The sequence below is a fragment of the Malaclemys terrapin genome, chromosome 4 (assembly GCF_027887155.1).
Source record: "Malaclemys terrapin pileata isolate rMalTer1 chromosome 4, rMalTer1.hap1, whole genome shotgun sequence".
Lineage (NCBI taxonomy): Eukaryota > Metazoa > Chordata > Testudines > Emydidae > Malaclemys > Malaclemys terrapin.
Genome location: NC_071508.1, coordinates 7420177 through 7438390, shown reverse-complemented (window position 1 = coordinate 7438390; position 18214 = coordinate 7420177). Strand labels below are relative to the sequence as shown.

Here is an 18214-nt window from a genome sequence, read left to right as displayed (position 1 = left end):
GCAATCAGCTCGACCGTCGCTGTCGGCAGAGACCCCACACAATCTGCGTTGGGGTAAGAGCGATAGAATCATAGAAATGGAAGGGACCTCGAGAGGTCATCTTGTCCAGTCCCCTACACTCAAGGCAGGACTAAGAATTATCTACAGCGGCAGCTCCAGGCACCAGTGCTCCAAGCGCGTGCCTGGGGCGGCAAGCCACGGGGGGCCGCCTGCCGGTCCTTGCGAGGGTGGCAGTCAGGCAGCCTGCGGCGGCATGCCTATGGGAGGTCCACTGATCCCGCGGATTTGGTGGAAATTGGGCGGCGGGTACGCCGGAGCCATGGGTCCAGCAAACATCCCGCAGGCATGCTGCTGAATCCACGGGACCGGCGGACCTCCCGCAGGCAAGCCGCCGAAGGCAGCCTTCCTGCCGTGCTTGGGGCAGCAAAAAAGCTAGAGTTGCCTCTGATTATCTAGACCATCCCTGACAGGTGTTTGTCCAACCTGCTCTTAAAAATCCCCAATGATGGAGATTCCCACCTCCCTAGGCAATTTATTCCAGTGCTTAACCACCCTGACAGTTAAGAAGTCTTTCCTAATATCCAACCTAAACCACCCTTGCTGCAATTTAAGCCCATTGCTTCTTGTCCTATCCTCAGAGGTTAAGAAGAACAAATTTTCTCCCTCCTCCTTGTAACAAGCTTTTATGTACTTGAAAACTGTTATCATGTCCCCTCTCAGTCTTCTCTTCTCCAGACTAAAAAAATACAATTTTTTCAATCTTCCCTCATAGGTCATGTTTTCTAGACCTTTAATAATTTTTGATGCTCTTCTCTTGACTTTCTCCAATTTGTCCACATCTATCCTGAAATGTGGCGCCCAGAACTGGACACAATACTCCAGCTGAGGCCTAATCAGCGCAGAGTAGAGCAGACAAATTATTTCTCATGTCTTGCTTATAATACTTCTGCTAATACATCTCATAATGGTGTTTGCTTTTTTTGCAACAGCGTTACCCGGTTGACTCATATTTAGCTTGTGATCCACTCTGACCCCCAGATCTCCTTCCGCAGTACTCCTTCCTAGGCAGTCATTTCCCATTTTGTACGTGTGCAACTGATTGTTCCTTGTTAAGTGGAGTACTTTGCATTTGTCCGTATTGAATTTCATCCTATTTACTTCAGACTATTTCTCCAGTTTGTCCAGATCATTTTGAATATTAATCCTATCCTCCAAAGCACTTGCAACCCCTCCCAGCTTGGTATCATCTGCAAACTTTATAAGCGTGCTCTCTATGCCATTATCTAAATCATTGATGAAGATATTGAACAGAACCGGACCCAGAACCAGTCCCTGAGGGACCCCATTTGTTACGCCCTTCCAGCATGACTGTGAACCACTGATAACTACTCTGGGAATGATTTTCCAGCCAGTTATGCACCCACCTTATAGTAGCTCCATCTAGGTTGTATTTCCCTAGTTTGTTTATGAGAAGATCATGCGAGACAGTATCAAAAGCCTTACTAAAGTCAAGATATATCATGTCTACCGCTTCCCCCCATCCACAAGCCTTGTTACCCTGTCAAAGAAAGCTATCAGGTTGGTTTGACAGAATTTGTTCTTGACAAATCCATGGTGACTGTTATTTATACCTTATTATCTTCTAGGTGTTTGCAAATTAATTGCTTGATTATTTGCTCCATTATCTTTCTGGGTACAGAATTTAAGCTGTCTGGTCTGTAATCCCCTGGGTTGTCCTTATTTCCTTTTTATAGATGGGCACTATATTTGCCCTTTTCCAGTCTTCTGGAATGTCTCCCATCTTCCATGACTTTTCAAAGATAATTGCTAATGGCTCAGATATCTCCTCAGTCAGCTTCTTGAGTATTCTAGGATGCATTTCATCAGGCCCTGGTGAATTGAAGAGATCTAATTTGTCTAAGTAATTTCTGACCTGCTCTTTCTCTATTTTAGACTCTGATGCCACTTCATTTTCACCGGCATTCATTATTTTAGACGTCCAATCACCACCAACCTTCTTGGTGAAAACCGAAAAAAAAAAAGTAATTTTCACATTTTCTGTTATTGTCTTTCCCTCCTACTTGAGTAATGGGTCTACTCTGTCCTTGGTCTTCCTCTTGCTTCTAATGTATTTGTAGAATGTTTTCTTGTTTCCTTTTATGTCCCTAGCTAGTTTGATCTTGTTTTGTGCCTTGGCTTTTCTAATTTTGTCCCTACATACTTGTGTTATTTGTTTATATTCACCCTTTGTAATTTGACCAAATTTCCACTTTTTGTAGGACTCTTTTTTGAGTTGTAGATCATTGAAGATCTCCTGGTTAAGCCAGTGTGGTCTCTTGCCATATTTCCTATCTTTCCTATGCAGTGGGATAGTTTGCTCTTGTGCCCTTAATAATGTCTCTTTGAAAAACTGCCATCTGTCTTCAGTTGTTTTTCCCCATGGGATGTTACCTACCAACTCCCTGAGTTTGCTAAAGTTTGCCTTCTTGAAACCCATTGACTTTATTGTGCTGTTCTCCCTCCTACCATTCCCTAGAATCATGAACTCTACCATTTCATGATCACTTTCACCCAAGCTGCCTTCCACTTTCAAATTCTCAACTGGTTCCTCCCTATTTATCAAAATCAAATCTAGAACAGCCTCTCCCCTAGTAGCTTTCTCCATCTTCGGACGTAGATGTAATATTCCTGCCAGCACACGTGTGGACATCTCTGTGTCCAGATCTGTGAGGCAGATCTGGTCTGCCTCATTTCCGTACATCATGTCACTAGCAGGGCACCGGGGCATCTTGCCGTGGGGATTGTCAGCAGTGAGGTGGGAGCTGCGGATGGGAGGTGGGATTAATGACGGTTAAGTGAAGGTACAGTGGTAGATGGCATGGTGTGCATCAGGGAGAGGGCCAGTAAAAAAGGGTTGAAGGGGTTGTACAATTCAGCAGCTGTGGGATTCTTTCAATGGAGCAGGCTCAGTATTTGAGTGTAAGAGGCTCCTCTCTGGTACATAATAACGGCCATACTTGGTTAGACCAATGGTCCATCTAGCCCAGTATCCTGTCTTCCAACAGGGGCCAGTGCCAGGTGCTTCAGAGGGAATGGCCAGAACAGGACAGTTATCTAGTGATCCACCCCCTGGCGTCCAGTCCCAGCTTCTGGAAGTTGGAGGTTTAGGAACACCAGAGCATGGGGTAGCATCTCTGACCATCTTGACTAATAGCCATTGGTGAACCTATCTTCCATGAACTTATCTAGTTCCTTTTTGAATCTTGTTATACTTTTGGCCTTCACACCACCCACTGGCAACAAATACCACAGGTCAAAAGTGTGTTGTGTGAAGAAGTGCTTCCTTTTGTTGGTTTTAAACCTGCTAATTTCATTGGGTGACCCCTGGTTCTTGTGTCGTGTGAAGGGGTAAATAACACTTCCCTATGCACTTTCTCCACCCCATTCGTGATTTTATAGACCTCTGTCATATCCCCCCCATTCATCTCTTTTCTAAACAAAGGGCAAAGGCAGAGTGTGAGTACATGTTATGGGTGTTGTGGGGCATTGCTCAAAGCGGGCAGAGTTAGGGTTACATGGCACATACCTTAACTCTGGATTTCCTCATTTTCAGAGGTTTGAGTTTTGCTGAACTCGCCATTCTAGAAGGGCACAGGATACCAACAGGCAACGTTAACAAAGCTTTTTGCCATTTCAGTTCCTAGTTTTCTGAGCAGAAATTGAAACATTGTTGGTAGGAGATAACGGTTCTTTAGGCAGTTGTAATTATTATGTGAATGTGCAGTTTGGTCACTTCTCTGTCCAGATCATGATACTAATACCAAACTCTTACACCGCACTTTTCATCAGGAGATCTCAAGGAGGGAAACATCATTAACCCCATTGTACAGGTCGGGAAACTGAGGCACAGAGAGGCAAAGTGTCTTGGTGTGACAGGGCGGGGTCCCACTCCTGTCTCTTTTCAAGAAACAAACCGCTCAGAGACCTTCTGGTCAAACACCTCATGTTCTCCCCACCATCCTATACAAACTGGTGCAGCCCTGTATTTACAATCTCATCCAATCCATAGTTCACTTGGCCAAGGATGGGGGAGACAGAAGGTATCTTCCCCCTGAGAGATCTCTCCTGGCTCTGAAAAACCTGCCAGGCGCACCCTTCCTGTGCCTTTTCCACCTCTTGCATAATGGGTACATGAGCCTTTTGTGGTCTCCTCAGGCCATCCCAATCCACCAGTCAGGTCAGGTCTGCCGAATCAGGGCTCCTCCCAAGCAGCTACTTGGAGCTGCAGTGACCAGCATCAACTGCTGTTGCCTAGCCCTGTCTCACATGTGGCCAAAGTCATCCCACGGGCCAGTGGCAGGGTCAGTAGCAGAACCCAGGTTTCCCAAGGCCCTGTCTGCCATTGTCCCCACTAGGCCACATCATTGCTATGTGACCGCTATGCGCCCCTCCCCCCCCACACACACACACACATGCTCCCTCTGCTCACATTGTTATGGTGGGATGGAGATAATGGCCGTGCTTTGAAATGTTTGGCGTGTGTAACTGCTAAAAGGCCAGTGAGAGAAATCTTAGGCCCTGTCCATGGCCCAAGAATTTGACAGATTTATTACATGATCGTTACAGGAACTTTAAGCTTGTGAGAGAAGACTGGTGTGGCGCTCTCCTCTCTTCCCCACCCCCACAATCTCTCACAACATATACCCCCCTCCCCACAGTTTCAGTTCACCCTCCTCTGCCTGTCCCATTAAGCCATTAGCATTTGAGGAGTCAGGTGTGCACCAAAGAAGTTGGTAGAACTTTGTGAAATGCTCTTTTTTTGAGGGGGGACTATATCTTGGGAACCTCTAGCTCAAAAGACCCCAAGTTCGACTTACTAACCCTAGCCCTCGCTCACATGAGGCGCACCAAAGGTCAAGGCAATCTGACTAGCTGGGCAGATTTTAGACCACTTAGGAGAGTCGAGCTTTAAACTGAAAGCTGATCGCTGATAGACATATACCTGGCAATTTACTATACTAGTGGGAGATCTGAGGGAAGGGGCTGTACACATCTCTCCACAGTACGGCAGGCTCAGAGTGGTGGGATGGGGCCCATCTCCCAATGTGACGCTCTCAACTGAAGGAGAACACCCCGTGGAGATGAAAACAGCCTGAAACAATAGCTCGGAGAGGTCTCAACTGCTCCCTGCATGTTAGCAGGTGTTCCCATCCCCCTGTGCACAGGGCTGGAGAGCCTGTGATATGCATCAAGCGTCCCCAGTCTCAGCTCCTTAGCACTGTGTCCTTGGGGCATGCTCCCAGTTTGCCTGTTCACACCCAGAGGGACAGGGCATCCCCGATCCTGGCACACATGGGCTTAGGGAGACAGGCTCAGACCCCCATAGAGGGACAAGATCTCCCAGATCCCAGATGACATGGAGGTGTAAAAGGACACCCCCAGAGGATCAGGGAACACTAAATGCCATGGGAGAGGCAGGGAGAGGGGCTCAGACACCCCAAGAGGGGCAAGTCTCCCTTATCCTGGCTCACATGAGGCAGGCATGGATGGGGGGGATCAGACCCCACTACAGGGGATGGGGATCCCCAGATCCTGGGACACACACAAAGGTAGGGAGAGGTGCCCAGACCCCCAAAGAGAGGTAGCCCCTATATCCTGACACCCATGGGAGGGTAATGGGGGGCTGGCAGCTGCCCCTATTCTCCTCCAGCCCCCTATCACTCACTCCCATGTCCACCTTCCCAGTGCCTGACCCCTCCCTTCCATCTCCACCTAACCCCCCTCCTCTCCCCTCCCCTGACCCACCAACTCTCTCCTACCCATCCAGCTCTATGTACCCCCCTTCCTAGAGTCCCTCCCTTCACTGAACCCCAAACCCTCTCCCACTATTCCCACCTATTCCTCCACCCCCAATCACCTCCCAGCCAACATTTGCATGTTTGGGGGGGGGGGGAGGATCAAAAATAGTGCCAACACCTTCTGAATATTTAGCAGCCTTCCGATTACATTTCCCCCCCAATCAAAACCCTGTGCCCATCTTGGAGCAAGGTGCCTCCTTTCTTCATTTCAGATTTCTGCCCGGGGCAGAACTGAACTCTTAGTGCCTGGGTGACACTGAGATTTAGCCGCCACAACAGTCCCCCTTGAGCCACTCACACACAACAGATCGCCGCCACATTTCCACCCCCTTAGCCGCTCTCTCCGCAAATGCACAGCGCTATCCATTTAGGCCAGGCCTACACTAGCATTTACGTTGGCAAAACTTCTGTCGCTCAGGGCTGTGAAAAACACACACACACCCCGAGCAACATAAGTGTTGCCGGCATAAGCACTCGTGTGCACAGCACTGTGTCGCCGGGAGATGCTCTCCTGCAAACAATGTTACCGCTGTTCGTTGAGCTGGTTTTATGATGTCGACAGGAGAGCTCTGTCCTGTTGACATAACACGGCTACATGAGCGCTCTGACAACAGCACAGTGGTGTCGATACAGGCAGCTGTGCCGCTGTACGCTTGTAAGTGTAGACATGGCCTTAGCCCTGCTAGGCATGCACCTAGCAGGAGAACCAAACCCTTTGACTCAGAACATTGTAATTTGATTCCCCTCCCCAGGGCTGGGGGTACCGTGCACTCAGTTGGGGTAACTCTAGAGCATTTGAGACCCTGGTGTGATGATCTCAACTCTGGTTTGATCTCCAGCTATCTACAAAAAAAAATTGACAAAACACGTCAACTTTAAGACAAGATTTTTTGGGGCTGTATCTCAGGACCCCCAGGGTCAATCTGCCACCACATTGCCTTGTGATCTCCTCAGATCTCCTCAACTAACCAGCCATGGACCTGGCTCTCCTGGAATGGCAAACCTCCAACAGGCGCTGGGAAATTGGAGAGGGGTTAGAGAAGAGCCCCAAGAATGATTAAAGGACTAGAAAACCTGCCTTATTAAATGTCTGCCGTATCACAACAGTTAGGTGGCAAGTGGTTAATATATTATGAGAAGTTTATGTATGTTTTGTGATGTTTGTTTTTTCTATACATTTTTCTAAAAAATAACAAAAACTTGAAAAGAAAAGAAAAGAAAAGAAAAGAAAAGAAAAGAAAAGAAAAGAAATGAAATTGTATAGTGGTAGACTGAAAGAGTTCAATATAGTTTAACAAAGAGAAGGTTAAGGGGTGACTTGATCACAGTCTCTAAGTATCCACATGGGGAACAAATATTTAACAATGAGCTCTTCAATCTAGCAGAGAAATGACTGAGATAATCCAATGGCTGGAAGTTGAAACTAGACAAATTCAGGCTGGAAACAAGGTGTAAACGTTTTAATAGGGAGGGTAATTACCCATTGGAACAATTTAGCAAGGCTCCTGATGGATTCTCCATCGCTGACAATTTTTAAGTCAAGATGGGCTGTTTCCCTAAAAGCTCTGCTCTAGGAATGATTTTGGGACGCTCCCTGGCCTGTGTTATCCAGGAGGTCAGACTAGATGATCACGGTGGTCCCTTCTGGGCTTGGACTCTCTGAGTCTATGAAATAACCCCCAATTTGGCTCAGTAACTGAACTCTGCACCACCCCCACCCCAGGGGGACACCAAATTTCGAGGCAATCTGAGGATGTGTGGCCCTCAGAGCACTTACAGATGTTGAGCTGTAAACAGAATGCTGGTCTTAATCTTAACTACAGCAGCGCTGGTGCTCCACGACTGTCTGCCTGCCTAGCTATTAAATAGCAAAACTCTTCGTTAATGCAGAGTGACGCATGCCCAGTGCTATCTCATGCTTTGCAGAACTTCAAGTTCAGGTAAACTTAAATCTCAGCAAACCGCAGCTACAGTGTGAAGGTAAACGCCCCTGCAACCATAACTCTGACCCCTGGAGCCAGCTGGAGTCGCTGGCCATTCTCTGCATGCACTCCGGCTGCAGTCGCTGGGCTAGGTGTCGCTGTACTGAATGGCGAAGGGGTTGGCTGAAGCAGCTTGGCAGAGCTGTGGTTGTGAGGAGAGGTGCCCTGGGGGGCTGTGTCCCTCTGGGGGTGTATGTGAGCCCCTCTCCCTGCCCCCCCATGTGTGTGATCACAGGAGTGGTGCATGTGCACTTGGGGAGATCTGATCTGCCTCATTTTAGGGCTGAGTTGTGTACGTCAGCAGTGAGGTGGGAGCTGTGGGGTTAGTGAAGGTTAAGTGAGTGTATGGTGTTAGAGAGCATCATGTGCAGTATCAGTCCACTGCTCCATCTATCTCCATAGCTATCCATCCATCGATCTTTCTATCCAACTATCAGTCACGTGCACATCTATCCATCCCAAACACGACAATAAATCTACCTACCCCATACACACCTGTCTAGCTATAACTTCTAACTGTAGCATTCACCTCCCCCCCTTATACCTCCTCTCTCTATATTGACCTATCCCATACATGTCTGTCTGTGTCCAGCTCAGGTACTGGTGGACAGCTCACCTCATGTTGACGCAGGGGTCAGAGGTCAGTGCCATGGATCCTCTCAGGGGCATTATCCCTCACCCCATGATCATAGAATATCAGGGTTGGAAGGGACCTCAGGAGGTCATCTAGTCCCACCCCCTGCTCAAAGCAGGACCAATCCCCAGACAGATTTTTACCCTGGTTCCCTAAATAGCCCCCTGGAGGATTGAACTCACAACCCTGGGTTTAACAGGCCAATGCTCAAACCACTGAGCTATCCCCAGGATATTGCACTTGGGCCTTTCCCATCCATGCAGAGACCAGGCCATACCTGCCCTGGTGCTAGGGGCGTGGCTACAGTGCCAGAGACTGCGGGTCCCCACCATGACACACTCCCCACCTTGCCTCTGGGGTGCCCAGCTCCACAGCCTGCTCCCCTCTAGGGGGCAGGAGGAAGACAGCATGAGGCTCTGCATGTGAGGGTGAGGACATCTCTGCCCCACACCAGGCTCCCAAAGGATGCTGGGAAGCAAGGGGATTTTATCTCTCCCAGACAAATAACCCATTGGGGGCCAGACATGGAATGGGGGTGTGTGGAGAAGGTGGGTAGCTATGTGGGGTGGGGGGCACAGTGGGGGTTGGGTATGCTGGAGGGGGTAGCACAGTGGGGAGTTGGGTATGCTGGAGGGGGTGGGTAGCTCTAGGGATGGGGGCATAGTGGAACATTGGGTATGCTGGAAAAGGGGGCATGGAGGGCATTGGGAAGCACCCAGCCTCTGCATGGCCCATCCCTGCTTGGGCCCCTGGTGCATTGTGGGTCCCCCTCGGGCACGGAGCACATGGCCAGCAGCGGATGACAGCCCCCTGAGTCAGCGCCCACCGCCCACCCGCACCCGCAGCGTCTGTCTCTCCATCTTGTGATATTTCGCTCCCCGGGAGATGCGCCGGAGGCAGTGCAGCAAACAAATCCTGCGCCAGCTTGTGCCGCAGCAGCCTGGCATAGCCCACCAAACCAGCCCCCGCCCCCCCTGCCCAGCCCTGGGCAACATAGCCATGGTGAGGCACACAGCCCTGCCAGCCACAGGGCACAGCTCATGGGCCATCAACCCCTCGGGGCATAGACTGCTGGGCTGGAGGGGGGGCTGGGACTGTGAATCCTGGTGCTGGTGCCACAGGGCATGGACCCCACTGGGGGCCTGGGAGTGTGAATCCTGGTAGGTGCCCCTGGGCATGGATCCCTCTACTTTCCGCTGGGCATATGGTTCCAGAACTGCCCCGACACGGCAAGATGAGTGAAGAAGGGGGGGCAGGGTGGGCACAGGGCCAGAGTTGCTGGTTGGTTTCCTGGGAGCGTGTTGCCTGTTGGCAGATGAGTCCCTGGCAACGCCAGCACCAGCTGGTGCCCATTCCCAGTTCTCTGGCAGCGGCTTCTCCTTCCCCTCCCACCCAGCTCTGCTCCCAGATGTGCCCGTCAGAGACCCAGAGCAAGGGAGGGGTTGGACGGGGGGGGGGGAATCCCTCTCGTGGCTCCTCCCACTTCCCACCTTAAGCCCCGCCTTCAGCCCCCAGCTCCCTTGCCCGGCTAGACGGCGAGCCAGCCCGAGCCAGCCCAGCCCCCAGGATGGCTGGCTCAGGGGGGCTGGGAAGGGGGCACGGGGCCTTTCCCCTCTGTGGGGCGCTGGCCCTGATCCCACCCAGAGCAGGGGACTGGCTGGCTCAGGGGGGTGGGGAATGGGACGTGGGGCCTTTTCCCTGTGGGAGCGCCGGCTCCCATCTGCCCCGCGGTGATGCCCCCCCCCCCCCAAGGATGGGGAGGGGCTGGGGTAGGTGTCCTGCCCCCCGATCTCGCCTGTTGCAAGGGGCACTGGCTGCCCCACTCCCCGCCCTTTGTTGGCATCTGGAGCCCAGAGCCCTTGGGCTGCCCCCGGTGGGGCGGGGCGGGGCGGAGCCCGGCCCTTCAAGGGTTAAGCGGCGGCCCCGCGGCAAGGGGAGGAGCCGCCGGGCCGGGATAAGGCTCCGTGGCGCGCAGGGCTCATTCTCCCCGCGAGCGGCCAGGAGCGCAGCTCAGCGAGCCCGGAGCGCAGCGCCCCCGCCCCGCCCCGTCCGCGCCCCCACCGGCATGAGGCCGCCGTGCGCTCGCTGTCGCCGGCGCAGCGGGGGCTAAGGCGGGACGGTGCCCTCCGAGGGCGCCGGGTGCCAGCGGGCTGAGCGCACCGGGCACCGGCATCGGAGAGGGCTGTGCGCTCTGCGCCCCTGCCCAGGCGCGGGCACCGGACTGCGCTCCCCCGAGCACCGGACGGAGCGCACCAGGCACTGGCATCGGAGAGCGCTGTGTGTGGAGTGCCCCCTACCTAGGTGCCAGCACCAGACTGGGCACTGGCACAGAACCGAGCGGCGAGCACTGTGGCCTGAGAACCCAACGCCCGGGCACCAGTGAGCCCTGCGGACTCGGCACTGGACTGTGTCCCCCGGGCATTGGTGTTGAACCCCTGCAGGCTGGCCTTTGGCAACCCCCCCGTCCAGCTGGATCGGTGCTGGGCACCTGCGTGCTGCTGGCTGGGCGTCACTGAGGCTTGGATCTGCCCCTGCCCTGCTCCGTCCATCTGCCCTTTTCCTCTCACCTTGGCAACATGCTGCCCTGGCCGGTCCGCCTTCTGCACGGTAAGCGCCATTACCAGAGGGCACCTAGGCTTCACCCCGGGGCCGGTGGGACCCGATGGGTCAGCTTGGGAGCCGCTGCTGGCTTGGCAGCATGGGGGGGATGGGAAGGTGCTGAGGGGTGGTACCAGGTGGAGGGCAATGCTGGGGGGGCACAGATGAGGTGGTGTCGGGGTGGGAGGACACAGAGCCCTGGGTGAGGGGGACACGGACAGGCGAGTGCTGGCAGGGGGAGAGGGATAGTGCTGTGGGGGTACAGGTGAGACATTGTTGAGTGGGGGACACAGCACCCTTGGGGGGGCACGTGACAGGGATGGAGGTAACAGTGCCCAGGAACTGACAGCACAGCTTCCTGGGGTGGGGTCGGGGGGACACAAGCACCCTGGACGGGCATGGGAGAGGAGAGCCGGGGAGAGGATGGGAGGGTGTGGGGCAGCTGTGGCCGAGAGGGTGCCAGGGGGCAGTAGGAGATACAGCATTGGGTGAATGAGCAAGACAAGCCCTGGGGTGGGTGGGGATTGTTCCTGCCCTGGTGGGGCGGTGGGAGGTGCAGGGCAGTGTGATGGGGAGGGGAGGGGGAAGCCAGAGCAGGTCAGTCCACACTCTGTCTCCCCCCACCCTGCGAGCACAAGGACAGGGAAGGGGGGAGCTGAGCACCAGGGGTGGTGCCACCCTCCTCGCCACACACCCAGCTGCTTAGTTCCCTGGGGGGGGGGCAGGCCAGGGAATGGGACATGGGGCCTTCCCCTCTAGGGGGCACTGGCTCTGATTCAGCTGTGGAGATGAGGGGCTGGCTGGGGGGTGTTCTCCTTGACCCCCAAATGCATGGATCTGGTGGGGGGAGTTCCAGCTGTGCCCCCTGCAGGACAGGGCTGGGGCGGATGGGGGGCATGTTCTTCTCTGGGGTATTTGGTGCCCAGGGGCTGGTGACTCCAGCGCTGACTCAGCTGATGAGAGGGGGAGTGAAACAGATGGGTCGAGGGAGGGGGCAGATGGGGAGGGATTGGCAGGGGGGATACAAGGGGGCGAAGCGAGGATCAGAGGCGCTGAGCACACAAGGGGTGGGTCTGGGGTTGCCGCTCCCCTGGCACTGGCGGGTGGGGGTAGGCTTGGCAGCGCTGCCCCCTGCTGGCTTGGTCCTGGTGCCCCAGGCGACTGATGCCGTTTATAGCTGTTGCTTTACGGAAGAGCTCCCAGCGCAGCCGGCAGCTTATTTTGGGGGTCTTAAATTATGGACCAGCACGGAGCAGCTCCCAGCAGCCCGGAGCCCCCTCGCCTGCATCACTCGCTGCGTCACCACCCCACAGCCTCCCTGCCAGCCTTCGCCCTGCTGGGGGGCGGGGCGGATGTTCCTGGGGTATTGCCCCCTCCCCTTCTGCTCCCTAGAGCCTTCATCCTCCCCACCATGCTCCTCTTCGGGGGGGCCCCTTGGCTGTGGAACCTTCTTTGCCAGCCAGCCGCCTCCTCTTAGGGCCCCCCCCCACATCTGTCTGAGCATCTGATCCAATGGGGACCACCCCTCACCTTCGTTCCCATCAGCAGCCATCTCTGCACTGCTCCCACCCTCCACCCCCCCCCTCTTCCTCCGTGGGAGGCTGGACTGCTCCCCCAGGCCTTAGATATGCCGTTTCCACCCCCCCCCATTTCCCCTCCCCTTTTTCTGATCCCCTTCACCCCAGGGCTCACTGCCCTGGTGTTGCCCCCCCCCCCCCCCCATGCCCAGCAGATTCTATACCCACCTCCCTGCTCCCCTCTTACCATGGCCAAGTGCCACATCCTGGGGACCCCGCTCCCCAGTTCCACTTCCTGAGTCGGTGGTTCCCCTGTTGGCTGGTCAGATGCTCAACTGGGCATGAGCTGGTGGGTCACAGATGCTGCCCCAGCAGGGGAAAGAGGGGGATTGGACAGCCCCATCACTGCAAAGAGCCAAGAAAGTCGCTGGAGGTCTGGAGATCTGGAAAGTCCTGGGGAAGGGCCTGTGGCATATGCCTGGGCAGGCATCTGGGGTGCTGGCATGGGGCCCACCGGGTAAGCAGAAGGGGAGAGGTGGCAGCTGTGCCAAACCCCCACCCCACCCCAGGGCCAGGCGCTGATGGGGCAGGAAGGCTGGTGAAATGCAGACTGGGTGAGGGGTGCTATCCTGGCCTCCCTTTGAGGAGTGGAGTCGGACTCCAATGAGGGACCCCTGCCCACTGGCTGGTAGCAGGGAGTGAATGGAGGGGGCAGCCCAACTAGGGCAGGTATGAGGACTTGGGAGAGGGGGATCTGAGGGGGGGAAGGGTAGGGGGTTGGGGCAGGGAGAGAGAATAGGGCAGGCCTTGAGGGAGAGGAGCCCAGGGGCACAAACCATGCTGATGGCCATACAGGAGTAGCGGGGGGTAGGCTGAGAATCTTCCAGCCCTCCTCCCCCTCCTCCCTCCCTCAACCTGCACTTAGAGAGCCACAGGCCTGAATTATGGATGAGGCTCCTTGGGTTACAGCTGCCTGGCCAGGGGCGGGGGCCCAGAACAGCCCCCCAGGCACTGGGCATTGCTGGACTCCTGCCCAGCCCCAGAGGAGTGTTAAGGAGGCACTGCTAGACCAGTGCTAAGGGGACACTGCTTAATCCTCTGAGCAGGATTAAGGGATCAGAATTCGGCTCCTCAAATTCCCAGAGAGAGACAGGAAGTGCCCCATACAGGGCCTGGGGGAACTTTCTCAACACCCCTCAGTGAGAGACAGGGGGTGGAGTGGGCAAGGAATGCTCATAGGCACTACCACACTGGGTCAGACCAATGGGCCATCTAGCCCAGTGTCCTGTCTGCTGACATGGGCCAATGCCAGGTGCTTCAGAGGGAATGAACAGAACAGGGCAATTATCGGGTGATCCATCCCCTGCTGTTCAGTCCCAGCTTCTGGTTGTCAGAGGCTAGGGACACCCAGAGCGTGAGGTGATTGGGGTCGTCCTTGGGGAGCTCTAGGACTGTCCTGTACTTGACTGAGCCTGGGGGGTCTGCGTGGGGGAGGTCCTGCCCATGTGAGCGTGGGGATCTCCCCCGAGTGAGCTACAGAGTCTCAGCCCAGCAAGGACACACACTCTCTCTCAAGCCCAGTGGGTGTGTGGCTGGAGCTGCCTGGTGGGGAGAGGAGCACGTGTGGGTCCTGAGTGGGGAAGGGGAGAGGAGGAGGCGGCGGAGGTGGTGTGAACAGGAATGGCAGCAGCTTGTGTCACTTGCTCTGGCGTCAGCTGCCCACCTACACACGCTCTAGGCACATGCATTTGCACATGGGACACGCGCACAGAAGTGTTCACACGGGCGTGTTTGCTGCCTGGGGTCAAGAGCACGCATGGCCCCAGGCCTGGGAATACCCACCCGTTCCCCCCTGGGAACGGGAACTCTATATGGGAAGGTGCCCAAAGGACACCCTCTCCTCCCCGTCCCCACACACACGCACGGGATCACACACATGCTTGCTTGGGTAGGAGCACAACAGCCCCTCTCACCTCCTGCCTCTCTGTTTTGCAGGCTCCGTCACTCCCCTCTTCTGCCTCCTGGTGCTGCTGGTGACCTTGCCCCTGGGGGCACCCACCTGCCCCATGCTGTGCACCTGCTACTTCTCCCCACCCACGGTCAGCTGCCAAGCCAACAACTTCTCGTCGGTGCCCCTGGTGCTGCCCCCCAACGCCCAGCGCCTCTTCCTGCAGAACAACCTGATTGGGGCACTGCGGGCGGGCACCTTCGGGCCCAGCACCGTCACCCTCTGGCTTTACTCCAACAACATCTCCTCCATCCAGCCCGGCACTTTCCGCCACCTGCCCGCCCTGGAGGAGCTGGACCTGGGGGACAACCGCAACCTGCGCAACCTGGACCCCGACACCTTCCGGGGCCTGGAGCGTCTGCAGTCCCTGCACCTCTACCGCTGCCAGCTCAGTAACCTGCCCACCACCCTCTTCCGCAGCCTCTTCAGCCTGCAGTACCTGTACCTGCAGGAGAACAACCTGCTCTACCTCCAGGTGGGTGGGGGCAGGGAGCCCGGCCCCAGGGCTGGACATGCGGACGCCCGTGCGCCAGCCACTGCAGCCGGGAACCCAGCTCGGCCTGGGACGCTGGCTGGCTCCGGGGGTGGGGAAGGGGATATGGGGCCTTTCCCCCTAGGGGGCACCAGCTCCAGTCCTGGGGACTGTATTCTCTGGGCTTAGGCTGAGCTCCCCACCTGTCCTCTCGCTGGGAGTCCGGCTGCCCGACGGATGCAGCTCCCCTCCCCCACTCTCCTGCAGGCAGGCCGGGGGGAGCAGAGGGGCTCTTTGGTGCCTTGCCAGCCAGCTACTCTCAAACCACAGTCCATCCGGCCCCGGGCGCTGCGGCTCCTCCACAGAAAGAAGCAGCCCGGCCCTGCAGCCTGCCTGAGTGGGGGGAGGCGAGGCGAGGAGAGGGAGTCCCTGCCAGACAGCACTGCCTCCAGCATAGCATGCCCTGCCCTGCAGAGCTCACAGGGCCGGGAGCTGGGTGGTTAGGGGGCAAAGCTTGTGCCATGTCATCTGACTTAACCACCATCCCTCCCTCCCGCTGTCATCTCGCCCCTCCTCCCTTCCTCCAACCCCTCTCTCTCTCTCCCCATCCCTCTGTGTCCTCTCTTCCTCTCCTCCTGCTTTCCTTCCACCTCCCTCCATCGTCCCTGGCTCCTTCCTTCCATTCCTCCTCCTCTACTCCACCATCCACCTTCCTTCTACCCCATCTATTCCTCCATCCATCTCTACCCCTCCTCTCTCCTTCTTTCTACCCCCTCTCTGTCCATCTGTCCTTCCTTCCATCCCTCCCCTCCTTCCTTCTACCCCCCTCTGTCCATCTCTCCTTCCTTCCATCCCTCCCCTCCTTCCTTCTACCCCCACTCCATCTATCCATCTCTACCCCTTCTCTCCTCCTCTCTCCCCTCCTTTCTTTCTTTTTTCTACTCGGCTCTCCATCCGCCCTCCTTTCTCCCCGCTCTCCATCCCTCCCACCTTGATCTCTCAGGATGACCTGTTTGTGGACCTGGCCAACCTGAGCCACCTCTTCCTGCACGGGAACAAGATCCGTGTGCTGTCGGAGCACGTGTTCCGGGGGCTGTGGGGGCTGGACCGGCTGCTGCTGCACGTCAACCGGCTGCACTCGGTGCACCGCTGGGCCTTCCGGGACCTAGCCAAGCTCACCATCCTCTACCTGTTCAACAACAGCCTGGCCACGCTGCCGGGCGAGACGCTGGCCGAGCTGCCCTCGCTGGAGTTCCTGCGCCTCAACAACAACCCCTGGGCCTGCGACTGCCGCGCCCGCTCCTTGTGGGCCTGGTTCGAGCGCGCCCGCGTCTCCAGCTCGGCCGTGGCCTGCACCACCCCGCCGGAGCGCCAGGGTCGCGACCTGCGCCACCTGAGCCAGGCTGACTTCAGAGACTGCCCCCCGGCCAATCACGCCCCGGCCCGGCCTGCGGGGGGCACCAAGCCCAAGTGGGGTGGGGAGGCCGAGGCGGGCCGGCCCCGCAGCAACAGCTCCTCCAACCACCTGTACGGGCTGGGGGAAGGCGGGGCGCCCCCTGCCGACCCCTCCTCCTTCTACCGGGACCTGCCGGCCAGCGACATCCGCAGCCCCAAGTACGACTCCCCGACGGAGGTGGACTACTGGGCCGGCTATGGTAGTGAGGAGGGCCGGCTCAAGGAGGGCTGCGCCGGGCCCGGCTGCTCCCCGCTGGACTCTGGGGCCTGTCGGCCAGGTATCCTGCCCGCAGCCCTCCCCCCACTCCTGCTGCTGCTGCTGGGGCCTCCCCGGCTCTGACCCGGCCCCACCAGACTGAGCAAGGACAGCGACGATGGGAGGAGGGGAGGACAGGCCCTCAATAACCCCCCGTGGCACTGAGACTGAGGGGGGGCAGCCCTGAGCCCCCCCTGCCGAGACTGAGCCTGCCTTGTTTCTCCCCACACACACCCCTGCCCTTGTAGGCAGCTGGCTCGTGGAAACGTGGAGTTTGGGTAACGAGGGCTTTCCCAATGCCCAGCGGGTTCCTGCTGCTTGTCTGCTTTTGGATGGGAGGCAAACAGGACCCCCAAGGAACCCTCTGCTGGCACCCCCAACTTCCCTCCCCATTGGGCCCCCACACCTCCAGGGAACCCCACCCACCAACACCCCCATCTGATCCCCCACCCCCAATGGACCTTTCCATGCTAGCCCCCAACCCCCTTGATGTTGCTCACTGCCTCCCCCTCCCCCGCCCCATCTCTCCACCCAGGGTAGAGCTCCCCCCCACTTCCTACGTGACCAGCTGTGCAGGAGGGCACACCCCAGGGGCCCACAGCATGGCCCTTAGGAGTTAGAACCCCCCTCCTGCTGGAGAGAGAGGGGATCAGTGTCCTTCTAATCCCCCCACTGTCCCCTCCAAGCCACACCACCCCCTGCTCCCACATGCCCACAACTGTCCCCCCAGCTCATTGCCTGCACCCCTATAATCCCCAGTCCAAGCTACTGCCTCCCCCCCGCCCACACCAACCCAGAGAGAGCAGTGTCCCCTCCCCCACAGTGCACCTCTCCAACCCACTGCCCCCAGCCCCTTCTTTCCCTCTCCCACAGGACACCCCCACCTCTCCCCCAGCTCCATGTTCCTGGACTGGCCCTCAGGGCTGCAAGCTCGTTCCTTCTCCCCCTCCCTCCCCCGAGTCTGGGGTTTGGGGGGGACCCCACCGTGCTCTGCGGCTCTGACCCCCCCCCCCCTTTGCCGACACGTCTGATGCTGGATGTTTTTCTGCTGCTCGCCCCGCCCCCTTCTAACAAGCAAAAAAAGGGGTTGGAAAATTATTTATTAAAAAAAATTCTATTATTTTAGACCCATTTGTCGGACTTAGTCACTCAGGCGCGTGGGCAGCAGCTGCTTCGGGGTCCAGTTCCTGAGCGTGGCCGCTCCTGCCTGGGCTGCACAGGGGTGTTCAGATTGCTGGCTCCCGGCTCGCTCTCTGGATCCCATCTCAGGCCAGGAGGGTGCCAAACCCAAGACTGGTGGGTCTGAGAACTGATGGGGTAGGTGCCCTCCTTACCAGCTCCTCATGCCAGCTGGCACAGATTCCCCTCTCTCCCCACCCCTCCAGAGCGGGCACAGACTCAGCAGGCAGAGGAGGGGAGCAGCTCTGGGAGTTT

The 18214-nt window shown here is 57.0% G+C and overlaps 1 protein-coding gene across 1 annotated transcript; it reads left to right on the top strand.

Annotated features, from left to right (window-relative positions):
- Positions 1-10519: 10519 nt before the first annotated feature.
- Positions 10520-17907, top strand: RTN4RL2 (reticulon 4 receptor like 2). The gene is made up of 3 exons (XM_054026916.1): positions 10520-11081; positions 14585-15072; positions 16073-17907. The coding sequence occupies exons 1-3, from the start codon at positions 11051-11053 to the stop codon at positions 16862-16864; spliced, it is 1311 nt and encodes a 436-aa protein (XP_053882891.1). The 5' UTR covers positions 10520-11050; the 3' UTR covers positions 16865-17907.
- The last annotated feature ends 307 nt before the right edge of the window (positions 17908-18214 follow it).

Coding starts and splice junctions, on each gene's coding strand:
- RTN4RL2 (XM_054026916.1), top strand. CDS start 11,051: ATGCTGCCCTGGCCGGTCCGCCTTCTGCACG. Junction 11,082..14,584: donor GCCGGTCCGCCTTCTGCACG/GTAAGCGCCATT, acceptor TCTGTTTTGCAG/GCTCCGTCACTCCCCTCTTC. Junction 15,073..16,072: donor ACAACCTGCTCTACCTCCAG/GTGGGTGGGGGC, acceptor TTGATCTCTCAG/GATGACCTGTTTGTGGACCT.